The 14,153-nt window shown below is 43.7% G+C and overlaps 1 protein-coding gene across 1 annotated transcript in view; it reads left to right on the top strand.

The window, feature by feature from the left end:
* HCLS1 (hematopoietic cell-specific Lyn substrate 1) overlaps window positions 1-14,153 on the top strand; it is a 32,309-nt gene that overhangs the window by 2,801 nt on the left and 15,355 nt on the right. The window contains exons 2-3 of the mRNA XM_008266857.4: window positions 791-874; window positions 1,377-1,450. Of these exons, the coding sequence (XP_008265079.3) occupies window positions 791-874; window positions 1,377-1,450 (158 nt within the window). The remainder of the gene's footprint in view (window positions 1-790; window positions 875-1,376; window positions 1,451-14,153) is intronic.

The raw sequence follows: 14,153 nt of genomic DNA, 5'->3' as shown, positions 1-14,153 counted from the left end.
AGTTAAGCAGGCTGTAGTCAGAAGTGGAGATGTTCGCTTTGTCAGGGATTGGACCAGTTTGGAGCCAAAAAAGGAATCCTGGGGCCAGCGCCAAGGTGCAGTAGGTTAATCCTCTACCTGCTGCACCAGCATCCCATATGGGCGCCGGCTCTAGTCCCGGCTGTTCCTCTTCCAATCCAGCTCTCTGCTGTTGCTTGGGAAAGCAGTAGAAGATGGCCCAAGTCCTTGGGCCCCAGGACCCACATGGGAGACCAGGAAGAAGTACCTGGCACCTGGCTCCTGGCTTCGGATTGGCGCAGCTCTGGCCGTTGCGGCCATTTGGGGAGTGAACCAGCAGAAGGAAGACCTTTCTCTTTGTCTCTCCCTCTCACTGTCTGTAACTCTCTCTCAAATAAATAAAATCTTTTAAACAAACGAAAAACAAAAAAGGAATCCTGTGTACAAGTCTGGATGAAATGGCACCCCTCACTGATGACCCCTCGAGCTGTTCCCTGGTTGACCTCTGGACACGAACAGTGCCAGCCATTGTGACACTCAGGTTATTTAGTGCTGCCTACATTCATGATGAGTTTTCTCAGACTCAGGAGGGCGCAGGCCACATTTTGTCTTAAACCCCATTCCGTCCTCTGCTGGCTGAGCGCTTCCATCTGCTTTGCCTCACTTCCACTTCCACAGAATAAAAAATGGGAGGAAACACGTGGGCTGCTGTACCACTGACTTCAGCGTTATAGTTTTCCCTCCTGTTTTTTTTTTCTTGTCCTCAATTATTCTCGTTTGCTGTCCCCCTCAGATGTGGAAGTCCGTAGTGGGGCATGATGTATCTGTTTCCGTGGAGACCCAGGGTGATGACTGGGACACAGACCCTGACTTCGTGGTGAGTTCGGAAGTAGCTTGGCTTGCTCAGTGAAGAGGGTGCTTGTGTGGGGAGCCCAGAAACTTATGGTCTTTGAGGGAACTTCGACAAAATCATCTGGGACAAGTAGTTGGGAGGAGAATTGGCTGTCATGAGTGGGGCACGTTGGAAATGGAAAGACAGTGAAGTGAGTGAGTGTGATAGGGTGATGGGCAGGCTGTGCTGAAGGGAAGGAGCGAGTGGATCTGGGCCTCCAGGACCGGGCTGGGCTGCATATTTTAGGGGGCTCGAGGGGGGACAGGAAAGGGAAAGTGTGAGGGATGCAAGGCAGGAGGGGAGTTTCCAAACTCACCAGTTTCATTTTTATGTGGGGTCAAGGTGTTTAAATAGAGAGAAGAATGTGAGTAAAGATTAAAGAAGGCAGCTGATACAGGAATGTAAAGGGTGTGTGCACCCATTATGCGCCCCCCTTAGAATGGAACATTTCCTGCCATCTCTCACTGCTGAGTGCTGTGTTTTGCAGAATGACATCTCTGAGAAGGAGCAACGGTGGGGAGCCAAGACCATCGAAGGCTCTGGACACGCTGAGCATATCAAGTAGGTGCCCGAAGGATTGGGGAAAGGAAACAAGTTTACAGAAAGAGCCCAAAGAAAACTTGGAGACTTGGGAAAGATCAGGAAGGAAAGAGGGAAAGTGGCTTATGTCTGTGTATCTTTGTTTTTATCTCCCTGGGTGTCCCTGTGTGTGTCGTTATAGTTCCATTTACAACTCTCCTTCTGTCCACCAACCTTATTTATTTTTGTATCCAACAACTCTGCTGTTTCCTCCAAGTGGTCCTGTTGTGTTACTTGCCTCCCTTCCTTCAGCAAGGTTGTATCTGTCTGTCTTTCTATGTATCCATCCATCGTTTATCAATCACTATCTATCTGTCTTTTTACATAAATATAAATATGTGTTTAGAATGTAGGCAGATTTCATATGGACTAGGAAGGATTTAGTAAGGTGAAAAAGTTCGAGGAAATGCTATAAAAAGAAGACAACACCAGCTCCTATACTTGACTCAAATGGATTTTAAAATGCAAATGTCTGCTTAGCTACTTGACAGAAATTAGAAGCCTTGAATTTTAAAATGAAGTAATATGACACTTGGAACACCTATTGATTAAAATCAATAAAATTTACAAGTCCTTAAAAGTATAGTCCAATATTGATTTTATAAGAAACAAGTAATAATCCCTGATGCCAGAAGAGATTAGAAGCTTATTCACACAAGTTTCTGTGAGATGCATCATATATTGGGGTTGAGAGGTCCCCTCCTCTCAATGGATTACTTTGGATTCTCTAATTGGTCTTTCTGCTTTTTGTGGTATCACAATGTCAAGTGTTAGTAGCAAGGTAAACATATAAATAGTACAATAAGGGCAAATATTAAAAGTAAAAATGAATAACCACATACAAAATGGCAGTTTAAGTTCTATTTTAACTTTCCTGCACATTCTAACACAGTGTTGTCACCTCATTTTCCACTAAATTTTAAAATGTGCCACTGGATGACCATAATGCATAGCAATATCTTATGAAAATTTGTTACGTGTTGATATAATTTTTTAATATTCATTACCATGCAGTATTTTTTAATCAGCCATAAATAGCTTGTATTAAGTGGTTATAATGAATAGTACTCTTAAAACAAGCAATTCTGGAAGCAGCTGGAGTGACACGCCACCACCACTACCGAAAAAAAAAAAAAAAGGGAACAGGGTCATTCAGAAAGCTCTTTTGATGCTACTCCTGTGTAGGTTTCTAGACCCCAAAAACCAAGACCTCTTTCCTTTTTCTGAGAACTGTGATAATCTATCCCCTCTCTGTGTCTGTTCATGGATAGCAGGCAGAAGCAGAACATTTTAAAAAGGCTCCTAAATTCCTGCGTGATCTTATGGCAAGACCTTGAGTTTAAATATTAAATTTCTATTAAATTAGCAGCTCTGCCACTGCAAGTGATGTGAACCCTCTCAGAACCTTGGCTTATTTATCAAATGGGATCACAGATTTCTGGTTAGAAGTCAGTGGGAGAAGGCCGGCGCCGCGGCTCACTAGGGTAATCCTCCGCCTTGCAGCGCCGGCACACCGGGTTCTAGTCCCGGTTGGGGCGCCGGATTCTGTCCTGGTTGCCCCTCTTCCAGGCCAGCTCTCTGCTATGGCCCAGGAGTGCAGTGGAGGATGGCCCAAGTGCTTGGGCCCCGCACCCAGATGGGAGACCAGGATAAGTACCTGGCTCCTGCCTTCGGATCAGCGCGGTGTGCCAGCTGCAGCGCACCGGCCGCGGCGGCCATTGGAGGGTGAACCAACAGCAAAGGAAGACCTTTATCTCTGTCTCTCTCTCTCACTGTCCACTCTGCCTGTCAAAAAAAAAAAAAAATGTCAGTGGGATAGTCTGTGCAGTGCTTAGCACTTGCTAGCATCTCAGTGATGTTCTTTCTCCTTCTTGTCAATATAGATTAATTTCATCCAGTTTCTTCCCCAAAATCTAACATAAAATGTAAACAGAAGACAGCCCTCCTTCTTCCTAAATGATGTTAACCTGGACTGCTGTGTTGCACAACTCTGGTGTCTCGCTCACTCTGACTGATGTCCCCTGAAGTTGTGTGATATGGTGATCTTGCGTGTTTTCTTGATAACTTAATTGGATCCATATGTGAAAGAGTAAATGGCGAAGGAGTGAGAGCTGTGATGTAGTGGGTTTAGCCACCACTTTGGATGCTTCCATTCCACATGAGAATGCTGGTTGGAGCCCCAGCTACCACCCAGAGCTTTTGATCCAGCTTCCTGGGAAGGTGGCAGGTGATAGCCTGTGTGCCTGAGTCCCAGCTATGCCTGTGGGAGACCGCGAAGGATTTCCTGGGTTTGACCTGGCCTCCTCAGGGTTGTTGAGAGCATTTGGGGATTGAACACGCAGCTGGAAGGTTTTCTTTCTTTCTTTTTTTTTTAAAGATAGATAGATTTATTTATTTGAAATGCAGAGTTACACACAGAGAGAAGGAGAGGCAGAGAGAAAGAGAGAGAGAGAGAGAGAGAGAGAGAGAGGTCTTCCATCTGCTAGTTCACTCCCCAAATGGCTGCAACGGCTGGAGCTGCACTGATCCGAAGCCAGGAGCCAGGAGCTTCTTCCAGGTTTACCACTTGGGTGCAGGGACCCAAGCACTTGAGCCATCTTCTACTGCTTTCCCAGACCATAGCAAAGAGATAGATCAGAAGTGAAGCAGCCAGGACTCGAACCAGCGCCCATACGGGATGCTGGCACTGCAGGTGGCAGCTTTACCCACTACGTCACAGCACCCTCTTTTTCTGTGTCTCCCTCTCTCTCTGTCACTTTGCCTTTCAAATAAATATATACATAAGTAAATATAAATAATTTTTTTTCAAATCTTAAAAAACAAGCAAAGGACAAATGGTAGAGTTCCACAAAATTCGCTTGCCTCCCATTTTCCCAGGCTACTGAGATGTAAAAGCCTGGCCTCTGCTAGTAACAGGCCAGGTGACCTTGGTCGAGTCACTTTTCTTTTGGTTCTCATTTCCCCATCTACATCAAAAAGACCTGTTGAAGACCCTCCATAGTAAATCCCTAGTATCCTGGGAGTCTCTGGCCAGTGTGGGACAAGCCATCTTTGAGCACAGGTAGGAATCACTGCAACCCTGGGACTGGGGTGGGGGAAGCTGGAGAGAACAGTAGTTGCAGAACCAGACAACTCAAAGCAGGAACAGGAAGTGTTTGTGGTTTCTACAAATCTCACCACCTCCCCCACTCCATGGTTTCTTTTTATGTCTGTCTTGAACAAATTTAGTCTGGGGAGTGGTTTGGTAATTCAGTGAAGAGGTCAAATGACGCCATCTGTTGTAGACCTTCATCTATTGTATAAGGGAACTGTCTGGTTTTCAAGGGCTGTTGCCCTTCCTCTGTCTTCTCTCCCACTCTTGCCCACTCATTCTTCTCAGTTTCTATTCCCTTGCCCTGCTGGGATCCTTATCACTCCAAAGCAGGGATTCTGAAACTAACTACGAAAAAGGACAAGCATTGTTATATGTTTATTTCCAAATCTGTCACAGAGCGATACTTTTGTAAAAAAAAAATAAAATAAAGTAAAAATTGGGTGGGCCTTGGTGCAGTGGTTAAGATACCACATCTTACATGAGAGTGCCTGCATTTGAGTCCTGACTCTACATCTGATTCCAGCTTCCTGCTACTGTGCACCCTAGGAGTCACCACATGATGACTCAACTAACTGGGTCCCTGCCACTCATGCGGGAGACCCAGATTGAGTTCCAGCCTCCTGCCTTCAGTCTGCTCCAGCCCTGGCCGTCACAGGCATGTAGGGAATGAACCAGTAGATAGAACATAGATAGACAGATTCTGTCTCTCTGTGTTCCTCCCTCTTTATAAATATATATATATATATATATATATATATATATATATATATAAAATTTAAAGAAGTAAAATTGAATTTCTGGAAAAATAAATTGAAAACATGAAATGGAAAGGATCACCACAATGTTTATTTTCAGGTTCAACAGATAAAAAATCAACAATGTCAAGTCGCTATAAAAGTTTCTGAACATGTAGTCTTGATTTTTTTTTATGATTTATTTATTTATTTGGGGCCAGCGCCATGGCTCACTAGGCTAATCCTCCGCCTGTGGTGCCAGCATCCCATATGGGCACCGGGTTCTAGTCCCGGCTGCTCCTCTTCCAGTCCAGCTCTCTGCTGTGGTCCGGTAAGGCAGTGGAGGATGGATGGCCCAAGTACTTGGGCCCTGCATCCGCGTGGGAGACCAGGAAGCAGCACCTGGCTCCTGTCTTCGGATCGGTGCAGCGCTGGCCATAGTGCTGGGGGGTGAACCAACCAATGGAAGTAAGACCTTTCTCTCTGTCTCTCTCTCTCACTGTCTAACTCTGTCAAATAAGTAAAAATAATAATAATAATAATTTATTTATTTGAGAGGTAGAGTTACATAGAAAGGGAGAGACAGAGAGAAAGGTCTTCCATCTGCTGGTTCACTCCCCAAATGGTCACAATGGCCGGAGCTGCACCGATCCAAAGCCAGGAGCTTCTTCCGGGTCTCCCATGTGGGTACAGGGGTCCAAACACCTGGGCCATCCTCAGCTGCCTTCCCTGGTCATAGTAGAGAACTGGATCAGAAGAGGAGCAGCTGGGACTATTATGGAAGAGAATAATTCACCTTCTGGGCTGCCCTTTGAATAGCACTGCTCTAGAACAGGTTTTAGTACTTCCTGAAAACTGTTTCCGGTATTTGAGGGGTATACCAGTATTCAGGAGAACACTTGCTCTCTCTCTCTCTCTCTCTCTCTCTCTCATAATAAGTAGGTAAGTAAATAAATAAAAATTGTAAAAATACAGTGCTTTTTCAGAACAAATTTGTTGTAGATGATGGTGGTATCCTGATTTCTCAGAAAAGTAAACAGATGTATTGCTATTTAGCAGTTTGTGCAAAGATACACAAACAATTTGAATTCAGCTTAATCTGACCGCCTGGGCTAAATTCTTAAATACTGTATCATATTGTTTCTGTCTACTAAGCAGTATTGTCATATCCATAATTCTCTTATTTTTTTAAAATATTTTTATTTATTTATTTGACAGGTAGAGTTACAAACAGTGAGAGAGAGACAAAGAGAAAGGTCTTCCTTCCATTGGTTCATTCCCCAAATGGCCGCCACAGCCGGAGCTATATCGATCCGAGGCCAGGAGCCAGGAGCTTCTTCCAGGTCTCCCAGGCTGGTACAGGGACCCAAGGACTTGGGCCATCCTCCACTGCCCTCTCAGGCCACAGCAGAGAGCTGGATTGGAGGAGGAGCAACCAGGACTAGTACCCGGCGCCCATATGGGATGCTGGCACCACAGGTGGAGGATTAACCTAGCGCGCCACCATGCCGACCCCGTAACCATAATTCTCTTATTAAAATGGAATATGGGGGCCGGTGCTGTGGCGCAGCAGGTTAAAGCCCTGGCCTAAAGCACCAACATCCCATATGGGCGCTGGTTCTAATCTCGGCTGCTCCCCTTCTGATCCAGCTCTCTGTTATGGCTTGGAAAAGCAGTAGAAGATGGCCCCAGTGCTTGGGCCCCTGCAACTACGTGGGAGACCTGGAAGAAGCTCCTTGCTCCTGGCTTCCTATCGGCGCAGCTCCGGCCATTGCGGCCATCTGGGGAGTGAATCAGCAGATGGAAGACCACTCTCTGTCTCTACCTCTCTCTGTAACTCTTTCAAATAAATAAAATAAATCTTTTTAAAAAATGGAATGTGAATTTCAATGAGCTAAAACTGTTGCCTTGCCTCGAGGCTGCAGTTACATCTTGGAATAACTACATAGTTACAGATTGGCCTTCATACTTTACTAAAATTGTGTTCATAAGCATGAACCTCATTAGGAGTGTCTAAGATCCATTTAATATTTACTTTCTTATTTTACAAATAAATTTATCAAAGTATAATCTCTAAGCAAATAGCATGAATTTTGACAACGCATGTATGTAACCACCAACACGATCACGATAGAGAATATTTCTACTACCACAAAAAGCAATCATCTTCCTCTTTTTTTTTTTTTAACGAATTTACTTATTTTACTCAAAAGGCAGAGTTAGAGAGAGAGAGAGAGAGACAGAGACAGAGAGATCTTCCGTCTGCTGGCTCACTCCCCAATTGGCCACAACAGCTAGAGCTGAGCCAATCCAAAGCCAGGAGCTAGGAACTTCTTCCGGGTCTCCCACACGGGTGCAGGGGCCCAAGGACTTGGGCCATATTCCACTGCATTCCCAGACCAGAGCAGAAAGCCAGATCAGAAGTGGAGCAGCTACGACTCTAACCGGTGCCCACATGGGATGCCGGCATTGCAACGGTGGCTTTACTTGCTATGCCCCATTAATGGTATATTTTATTTTTTTTTATCTTTTATTTAATGAATATAAATTTCCAAAGTACGACTCATGTGTTACAATGGCTTCCCCCCCATACCGTCCCTCCCACCCACAACCCTCCCCTTTCCCACTCCCTCTCCCCTTCCATTCACATCAAGATTCATTTTCGATTATCTTAATATACAGAAGATCAGCTTAGTATACCTTAAGTAAGGATTTCAACAGTTTGCTCCCACACAGAAACATAAAGTGAAAAATAATAGATGATTATTTTTAAATGATGATGAAATCAGATCTGACCTATTGTCATGTTTAATCCCAGTGAGAGTCAAGTTGGGAATTGATAATTTCTTTTTTTTTTTTTTTTTTTTTTTTTTTTTTTTACAGAAGATCAGTTTAGTGTACATTAAGTAAAGATTTCAGTCGTTTGCACCCCCATAGAAACACAAAGTGAAATATACTGTTTGAGTACTCGTTATAGCATTAAGCCTCAGTGTACAGCACATTAAGGACCGAGATCCTACATGAGGAGTAAGTGCACAGTGACTCCTATTGTTGACTTTACCAATTGACACTCCTGTTTATGGCATCAGTAATCTCCCTATGCACCAGTTATGAGTTTCCAAGGCTATGGAAGCCCCTTGAGTTCTCCGACTCTTATCTTGTTTAGACACGGTCATAGTCAAAGTGGAGGTTCTCTCCTCCCTTCAGAGAAAGGCACCTCCCTCTTTGAAGACCTGTTCTTTCCACTGGGATCTCACTCACAGAGATCTTTTTGCCAGAGTGTCTTGGCTTTCCATGCCTGAAATACTCTCATGGGCTTTTCAGCCAGATCCGAGTGCCTTTAGGGCTGATTCTGAGGCCAGAGTGCTATTTAGGACATCCGCCATTCTATGAGTCTGCTGAGTATCTCACTTCCCATGTTGGATCACTCTCCCCTTTATTTATTCTATCGGTTGGTGTTAGCAGATACTAGACTTGTTTATGTGCTCCCTTTGACTCTTAGTCCTTTCATTATGATCAATTGTGAACTGAAATTGATCACTTGGAGTAGTGAGATGGCATTGGCACATGCCACCTTGATGGGATTGAATTGGAATCCCCTGGTATGTAATGGTATATTTTAAAGAATAGAGATTTTAATTCTGGTAATGTCTACTTTATCCAAAATTTTGTATTGATGGGATTGTATGTGTATAAGAAAATTTTGCCTACACTATTTCTAAAGATTCCTCTTGTGTTTTATTCTAAAGGATTTATAGTCTTAGCCTTTTTTTTTTTTTTTTTTTTGTGACAGGCAGAGTGGACAGTGAGAGAGAGAGACAGAGAGAAAGGTCTTCCTTTTGCGTTGGTTCACCCTCCAATGGGCCGGCGCGCTGCGGCCGGCGCACTGCGCTGATCCGATGGCAGGAGCCAAGTACTTATCCTGGTCTCCCATGCGGGTGGGTGCAGGGCCCAAATACTTGGGCCGTCCTCCACTGCACTCCCGGGCCATAGCAGAGAGCTGGTCTGAAAGAGGGGCAACCGGGACAGAATCCGATGCCCCGACCAGGACTAGAACCCGGTGTGCCGGCGCCACAAGGCGGAGGATTAGCCTAGTGAGCCGCGGCGCCAGCCTATAGTCTTAGCTTTTACATTTAAGTGTATGATACATTTCTTTTTTTTTTTTTTTTTTGAGATTATTTATTTATTTGACAGGTAGAGTTACAGACAGTGAGAGGGAGAGACAGAGAGAAAGGTCTTATTTCCGTTGGTTCACGCCCAAAATGGCTGCTACAGCCGGAGCTACACCGATCTGAAGCCAGGAGCCAGATGCTTCCTCCTGGTCTCCCATGCAGGTACAGGGCCCAAGCACTTGGGCCATCCTCCACTGTACTCCCGGGCCACAGCAGAGAACTGGACTGGAAGAGGAGCAGCCGGGACTAGAACCCGGTGCCCATATGGGATTAGCCAAGTGAGCCACGGCACCGGCCCCAGTGTACGATACATTTCAAATCAAGTTTTATGTTTATTGTATGGCTAATATTATGGTTCATTTTTTTCCATATGGATAATGAGTTGTCCAATAGCATCCAAGTACTATCCCTTTCCCATTGGCATCTGACATTTTTGACCATATATTTTTGGGCCTATTTCTCAACTGTATTCCATGGATCTATATGTCTACCCTGATAGCATATCACATTGTAATGACTAGTGTATCATGAAATCAAGCACTACTCTAACATTTCTCTCCTTTAAAACAAAAAGATTTTTGCTATTCTAGGACTTTACATTTCCACATACACTTTAAAATCAGTCAATTCCTATGTAGATGACTGCTTGAATTTTCATTGGGATTTCATTGATTTTATAGATCTTTTGGAAGAGAATTCACATCTCCCTGAGTTTTCTTATCCATTAACATAGAACACATCTCTGTTTATTTAGATGTTTAATTTTTTCTAAATTTTTTTTCAGTGTTATATATTGTACATAGTCTTTTTTTATTTTTTTATTTGACAGCTAGAGTTATAGACAGTGAGAAGGATAGACAGAGAGAAAGGTCTTATTTCCATTGGTTCACTCCCCAAATGGCCACCACGGCCAGCACTATGCTGATCCGAAGCTAGGAGCCAGGTGCTTCCTCCTGGTCTCCCATGTGGGTGCAGGGACCCAAGCACCTGGGCCATCCTCCGCTACTATCCCAGGCCACAGCAGAGGGCTGGACTGGAAGAGGAGCAACTGGGATTAGAACCTGGCACCCATATGGGATGTCGGCGCCACAGGCAGAGGATTAACCAAGTGAGCCACGGCACTGGCCCCCGGTACGTAGTCTTTAAAAATTTGTCCTTGGGCCAACGCTGTGGCACAGTGGGTTAATCGCAGCTCCGGCCATTGAGGCCATTTGGGGAGTGGACCAGCGGAAGGAAGACCTTTCTCTCTGACTCTCCCTCTCACTGTCTATAACTCTACCTCTCAAATAAATGAATAAAATCTTTAAAAAAAATTAATCCAAAAATATTCCATATTTTTCTATGTGAATGATTTTTTTAAATTTTAAAGCTTTATTTATTCATTTATTTAACTTTTATTTAATAAATATAAATTTCCAAAGTGCAACTTTTGGATTATAGCAGCTTTTTCCCCCCATAACCTCCCTCCCACTCACAACCATCCCATCTCCTGCTCCCTCTCCCATCCCATTCACATCAAGATTCATATTCAAGGCCGGCGCCGCAGCTCACTAGGCTAATCCTCCCGCCTTACGGTGCCAGCACACCAGGTTCTAGTCCTGGTCGGGGCGCCGGATTCTGTCCCGGTTGCCCCTCTTCCAGGCCAGCTCTCTGCTGTGGCCTGGGAGTGCAGTGGAGGATGGCCCAAGTGCTTGGGTCCTGCACCCCATGGGAGACCAGGAGAAGTACCTGGCTCCTGCCATCATCCGGCCACGGCAGCCATTGGAGGGTGAACCAACGGCAAAGGAAGACCTTTCTCTCTGTCTCTCTCTCTCACTGTCCACTCTGCCTGTCAAAAAAAAAAAAAAAAGATTCATATTTGATTATTCTTTATATGCAGAAGATCAATTTAGTATATACTAAGTAAAGATTTCGACAGTTTGCACCTACACAGAAACACAAAATATAAAGTACTGTTTGAATACTAGTTTTGCCGTTAGTGAATGTGATTGACATTCATTTTTATCTTTCTTTTTTTAAGTTTTATTTATTTATTTTGAAAGTCTGAATTACAGAGCGATATGGGAGGACAAAGAGGGACACCTTCCATCCACTGGTTCACTTCTCTGATGGCCACAATGGCCAGCGCTGGCAGGTTGAAGCCAGGAGGCAGGAACTTCTTCTTGGTCTCCCACATGAATGGCAAGGGCCCAAACACTTGAGCCATTTTCTGTTGCTTTTGCAAGGCAATTAGCAGGAAGCTGGATCAGTAAATGGAGCAGCCAGGACGCGAACCAGCGTCAATGTAGGATGCTAGCATTACAGGCAGCAACTTTACATACTATACCACAGACTGGCCCTTGTGTTTAACTTTCAATTTCAAAAAGTTTGTGGCTAGTATGTAGAAAAACAGTTGATTTAAATATAGTGACCTTATATCCTATGTCCTTGCCAAATGCACTTACTACTTTTAGTATATTTTTGAAGGATTCTTTAGAATTTTCTGCATACATAATCATATGATTTGTGAATAAAGACCTAATAATCTCATCTTTATGCCTCTAATTTGTAATAAAACCCAAAAGATCTCTCCTTGCCTTTAGCTCATCCATGAGGTTCTGTTTGCTTGATTCCTATAAAACATCACTTTGTCAACTCTTAGGCATTTTAAAACTCAAAAACAGAGATATGAGGGTTAATATGTGAAAAGTTTCTTTGTTATTGTTGATTTTTATTTTCAAAATTTCTTAGGTAGACACTTGGCATATTCAATTGTAGTTTTTGTTCTGTTTTCCTCTCTTATTTCTTCCAACTGAACACTATTTTCCTACATTAATCATTTTTAGGTCCTTAGGGCCTACCAGTACCTTATACTCAAAAATTGTTTGATTAATATTTATTGAATAAAGGGATGATACAATTAAGACTTATTTAGAATGCCTTTAGTGATATCCTAAAGAAATTAATAAGAAGTTTGTTTTCTTTTGCCCCAGTGTTTTCATTCAAACTATATCATCTATGGGCAGGAATCTCTGTCTAGCCTTTCTCTCATTCATTCAGTGGGTATTTCCTGAACTTCATTTTTTTTTGACAGGCAGAGTGGACATGAGAGAGAGAGACAGAGAGAAAGGTCTTCCTTTTGCCATTGGTTCACCCTCCAATGGCCACCGCGGCCGGTGCACCGTGCTGATCCGAAGGCAGGAGCCAGGTGCTTCTCCTGGTCTCCCATGAGGTACAGGGCCCAAGCACCTGGGCCATCCTCCACTGCACTCCCAGGCCACAGCAGAGAGCTGGCCTGGAAGAGGGGCAACTGGGACAGAATCCAGCTCCCCGACTGGGACTAGAACCCGGTGTGCCGGTGCCGCTAGGCGGAGGATTAGCCTAGTGAGCCGCGGCGCCAGCGAATGAACTTAATTTTCTAATCCCTTTTAAAAGCATGTTTTAACTGTAATATTACTAGGATCCCCCCCCCCCCATTTAACAATCAGTGAGCTCATTGAAACTTTGCAGATTTTTCCATTTGAGAGTAATGCTTGTCCCGTTTTCTTCATTCTTTGCCTACTTATTTTGGAATCCTTGGACAGTAATTTACACATTGTTGGAACCAGTAACATTTTGACACAGGCGGTGCTAAGGTGTTGGTGGTGTTGAACTAGCAACACGGGCTCCCTGCTTTCACTGCTGCCAGCGGGTTTAGGAGGCACAGGAACACAGAGTTCTTCCAGCACTTAGCTTCCTTTCAGCTGGTTTGTGGCCAGCTTTCTAAAATAAGCTGTGGCTAAAGCTAGGAAGGCTTTTTAAAAGGCCTTTAGTGGGATTATCCTACAAGGCCACCGGATGGGTCTGTGCTGTGAAAGGAGAGAATCCGTGCTGTGAAATGGCCATTCTACCTGTAGTGGATGTGTCCATGTGTCCACTTGTCCTGAGCTCATGAAATCCCAAGAGCATCACCATCTCACCGCAAACCTTCATTGCTTGCAAGAAGTCCAGTTTCTAATTATTTAGGGTACTCTTGCCAAGATGTTCCTGATTCCCCAGAGTTCTTACCTGAGTCCAGATCTCAGTCTCTATTGTGGCTTGTTGGTTTGGGGACTCAGCCACACTTCATGTCCTCAGACCTGACAGGTGGGCAGGGGTGGCGCTCTACTTACTGTCTTGCCTATTGCAGTCACCTTTGTGGTGGAGATGGAAGTGAGTGTGAAGTATTAGGAGTGCTTCCTTTTGGTGGTGTTTTTTCTGAGTGATAGAGGTGTCCCAAACCAAGGTTATCTGAGTCCTACTGTTACAGCAATTTATTATGAGTGAATTTTTATTATTTGTTTTTTATTAGTTATTAGTTCTCTCAGGAATTATCAGGCTTTGGGAGGAGCAAAGGATTCCATTGTTGACAAAAAACTACAGAAAATATTATTTATAAATAAATTTACCCAATGCTGTATTTTTATAAGCATTACTTTAAATGACTTCCTAGTATACTATTGAAAGGTAATATTTCAATTTACTTAACTATTATCCAACGTTTTGTCCATATAGATTGTTTCTTGGTTTTGCTATTATGTAGGCGGGGAATGGAAAAAGTTCATGGAAAATGCATATTTTCAAAAAGCTATGCATGAATTAAAATTTTTTTCACCAAAATAACTCATCTTCAGTTCCACCTTCCAATGAATTTTGAGATGCCTGCATATGATGTTTTACTGAGTCAT

Source organism: Oryctolagus cuniculus, chromosome 4 (assembly GCF_964237555.1).
Source record: "Oryctolagus cuniculus chromosome 4, mOryCun1.1, whole genome shotgun sequence".
In the NCBI taxonomy this organism is placed as follows: domain Eukaryota; kingdom Metazoa; phylum Chordata; class Mammalia; order Lagomorpha; family Leporidae; genus Oryctolagus; species Oryctolagus cuniculus.
This window is presented reverse-complemented; position numbering and strand designations above follow the sequence as displayed.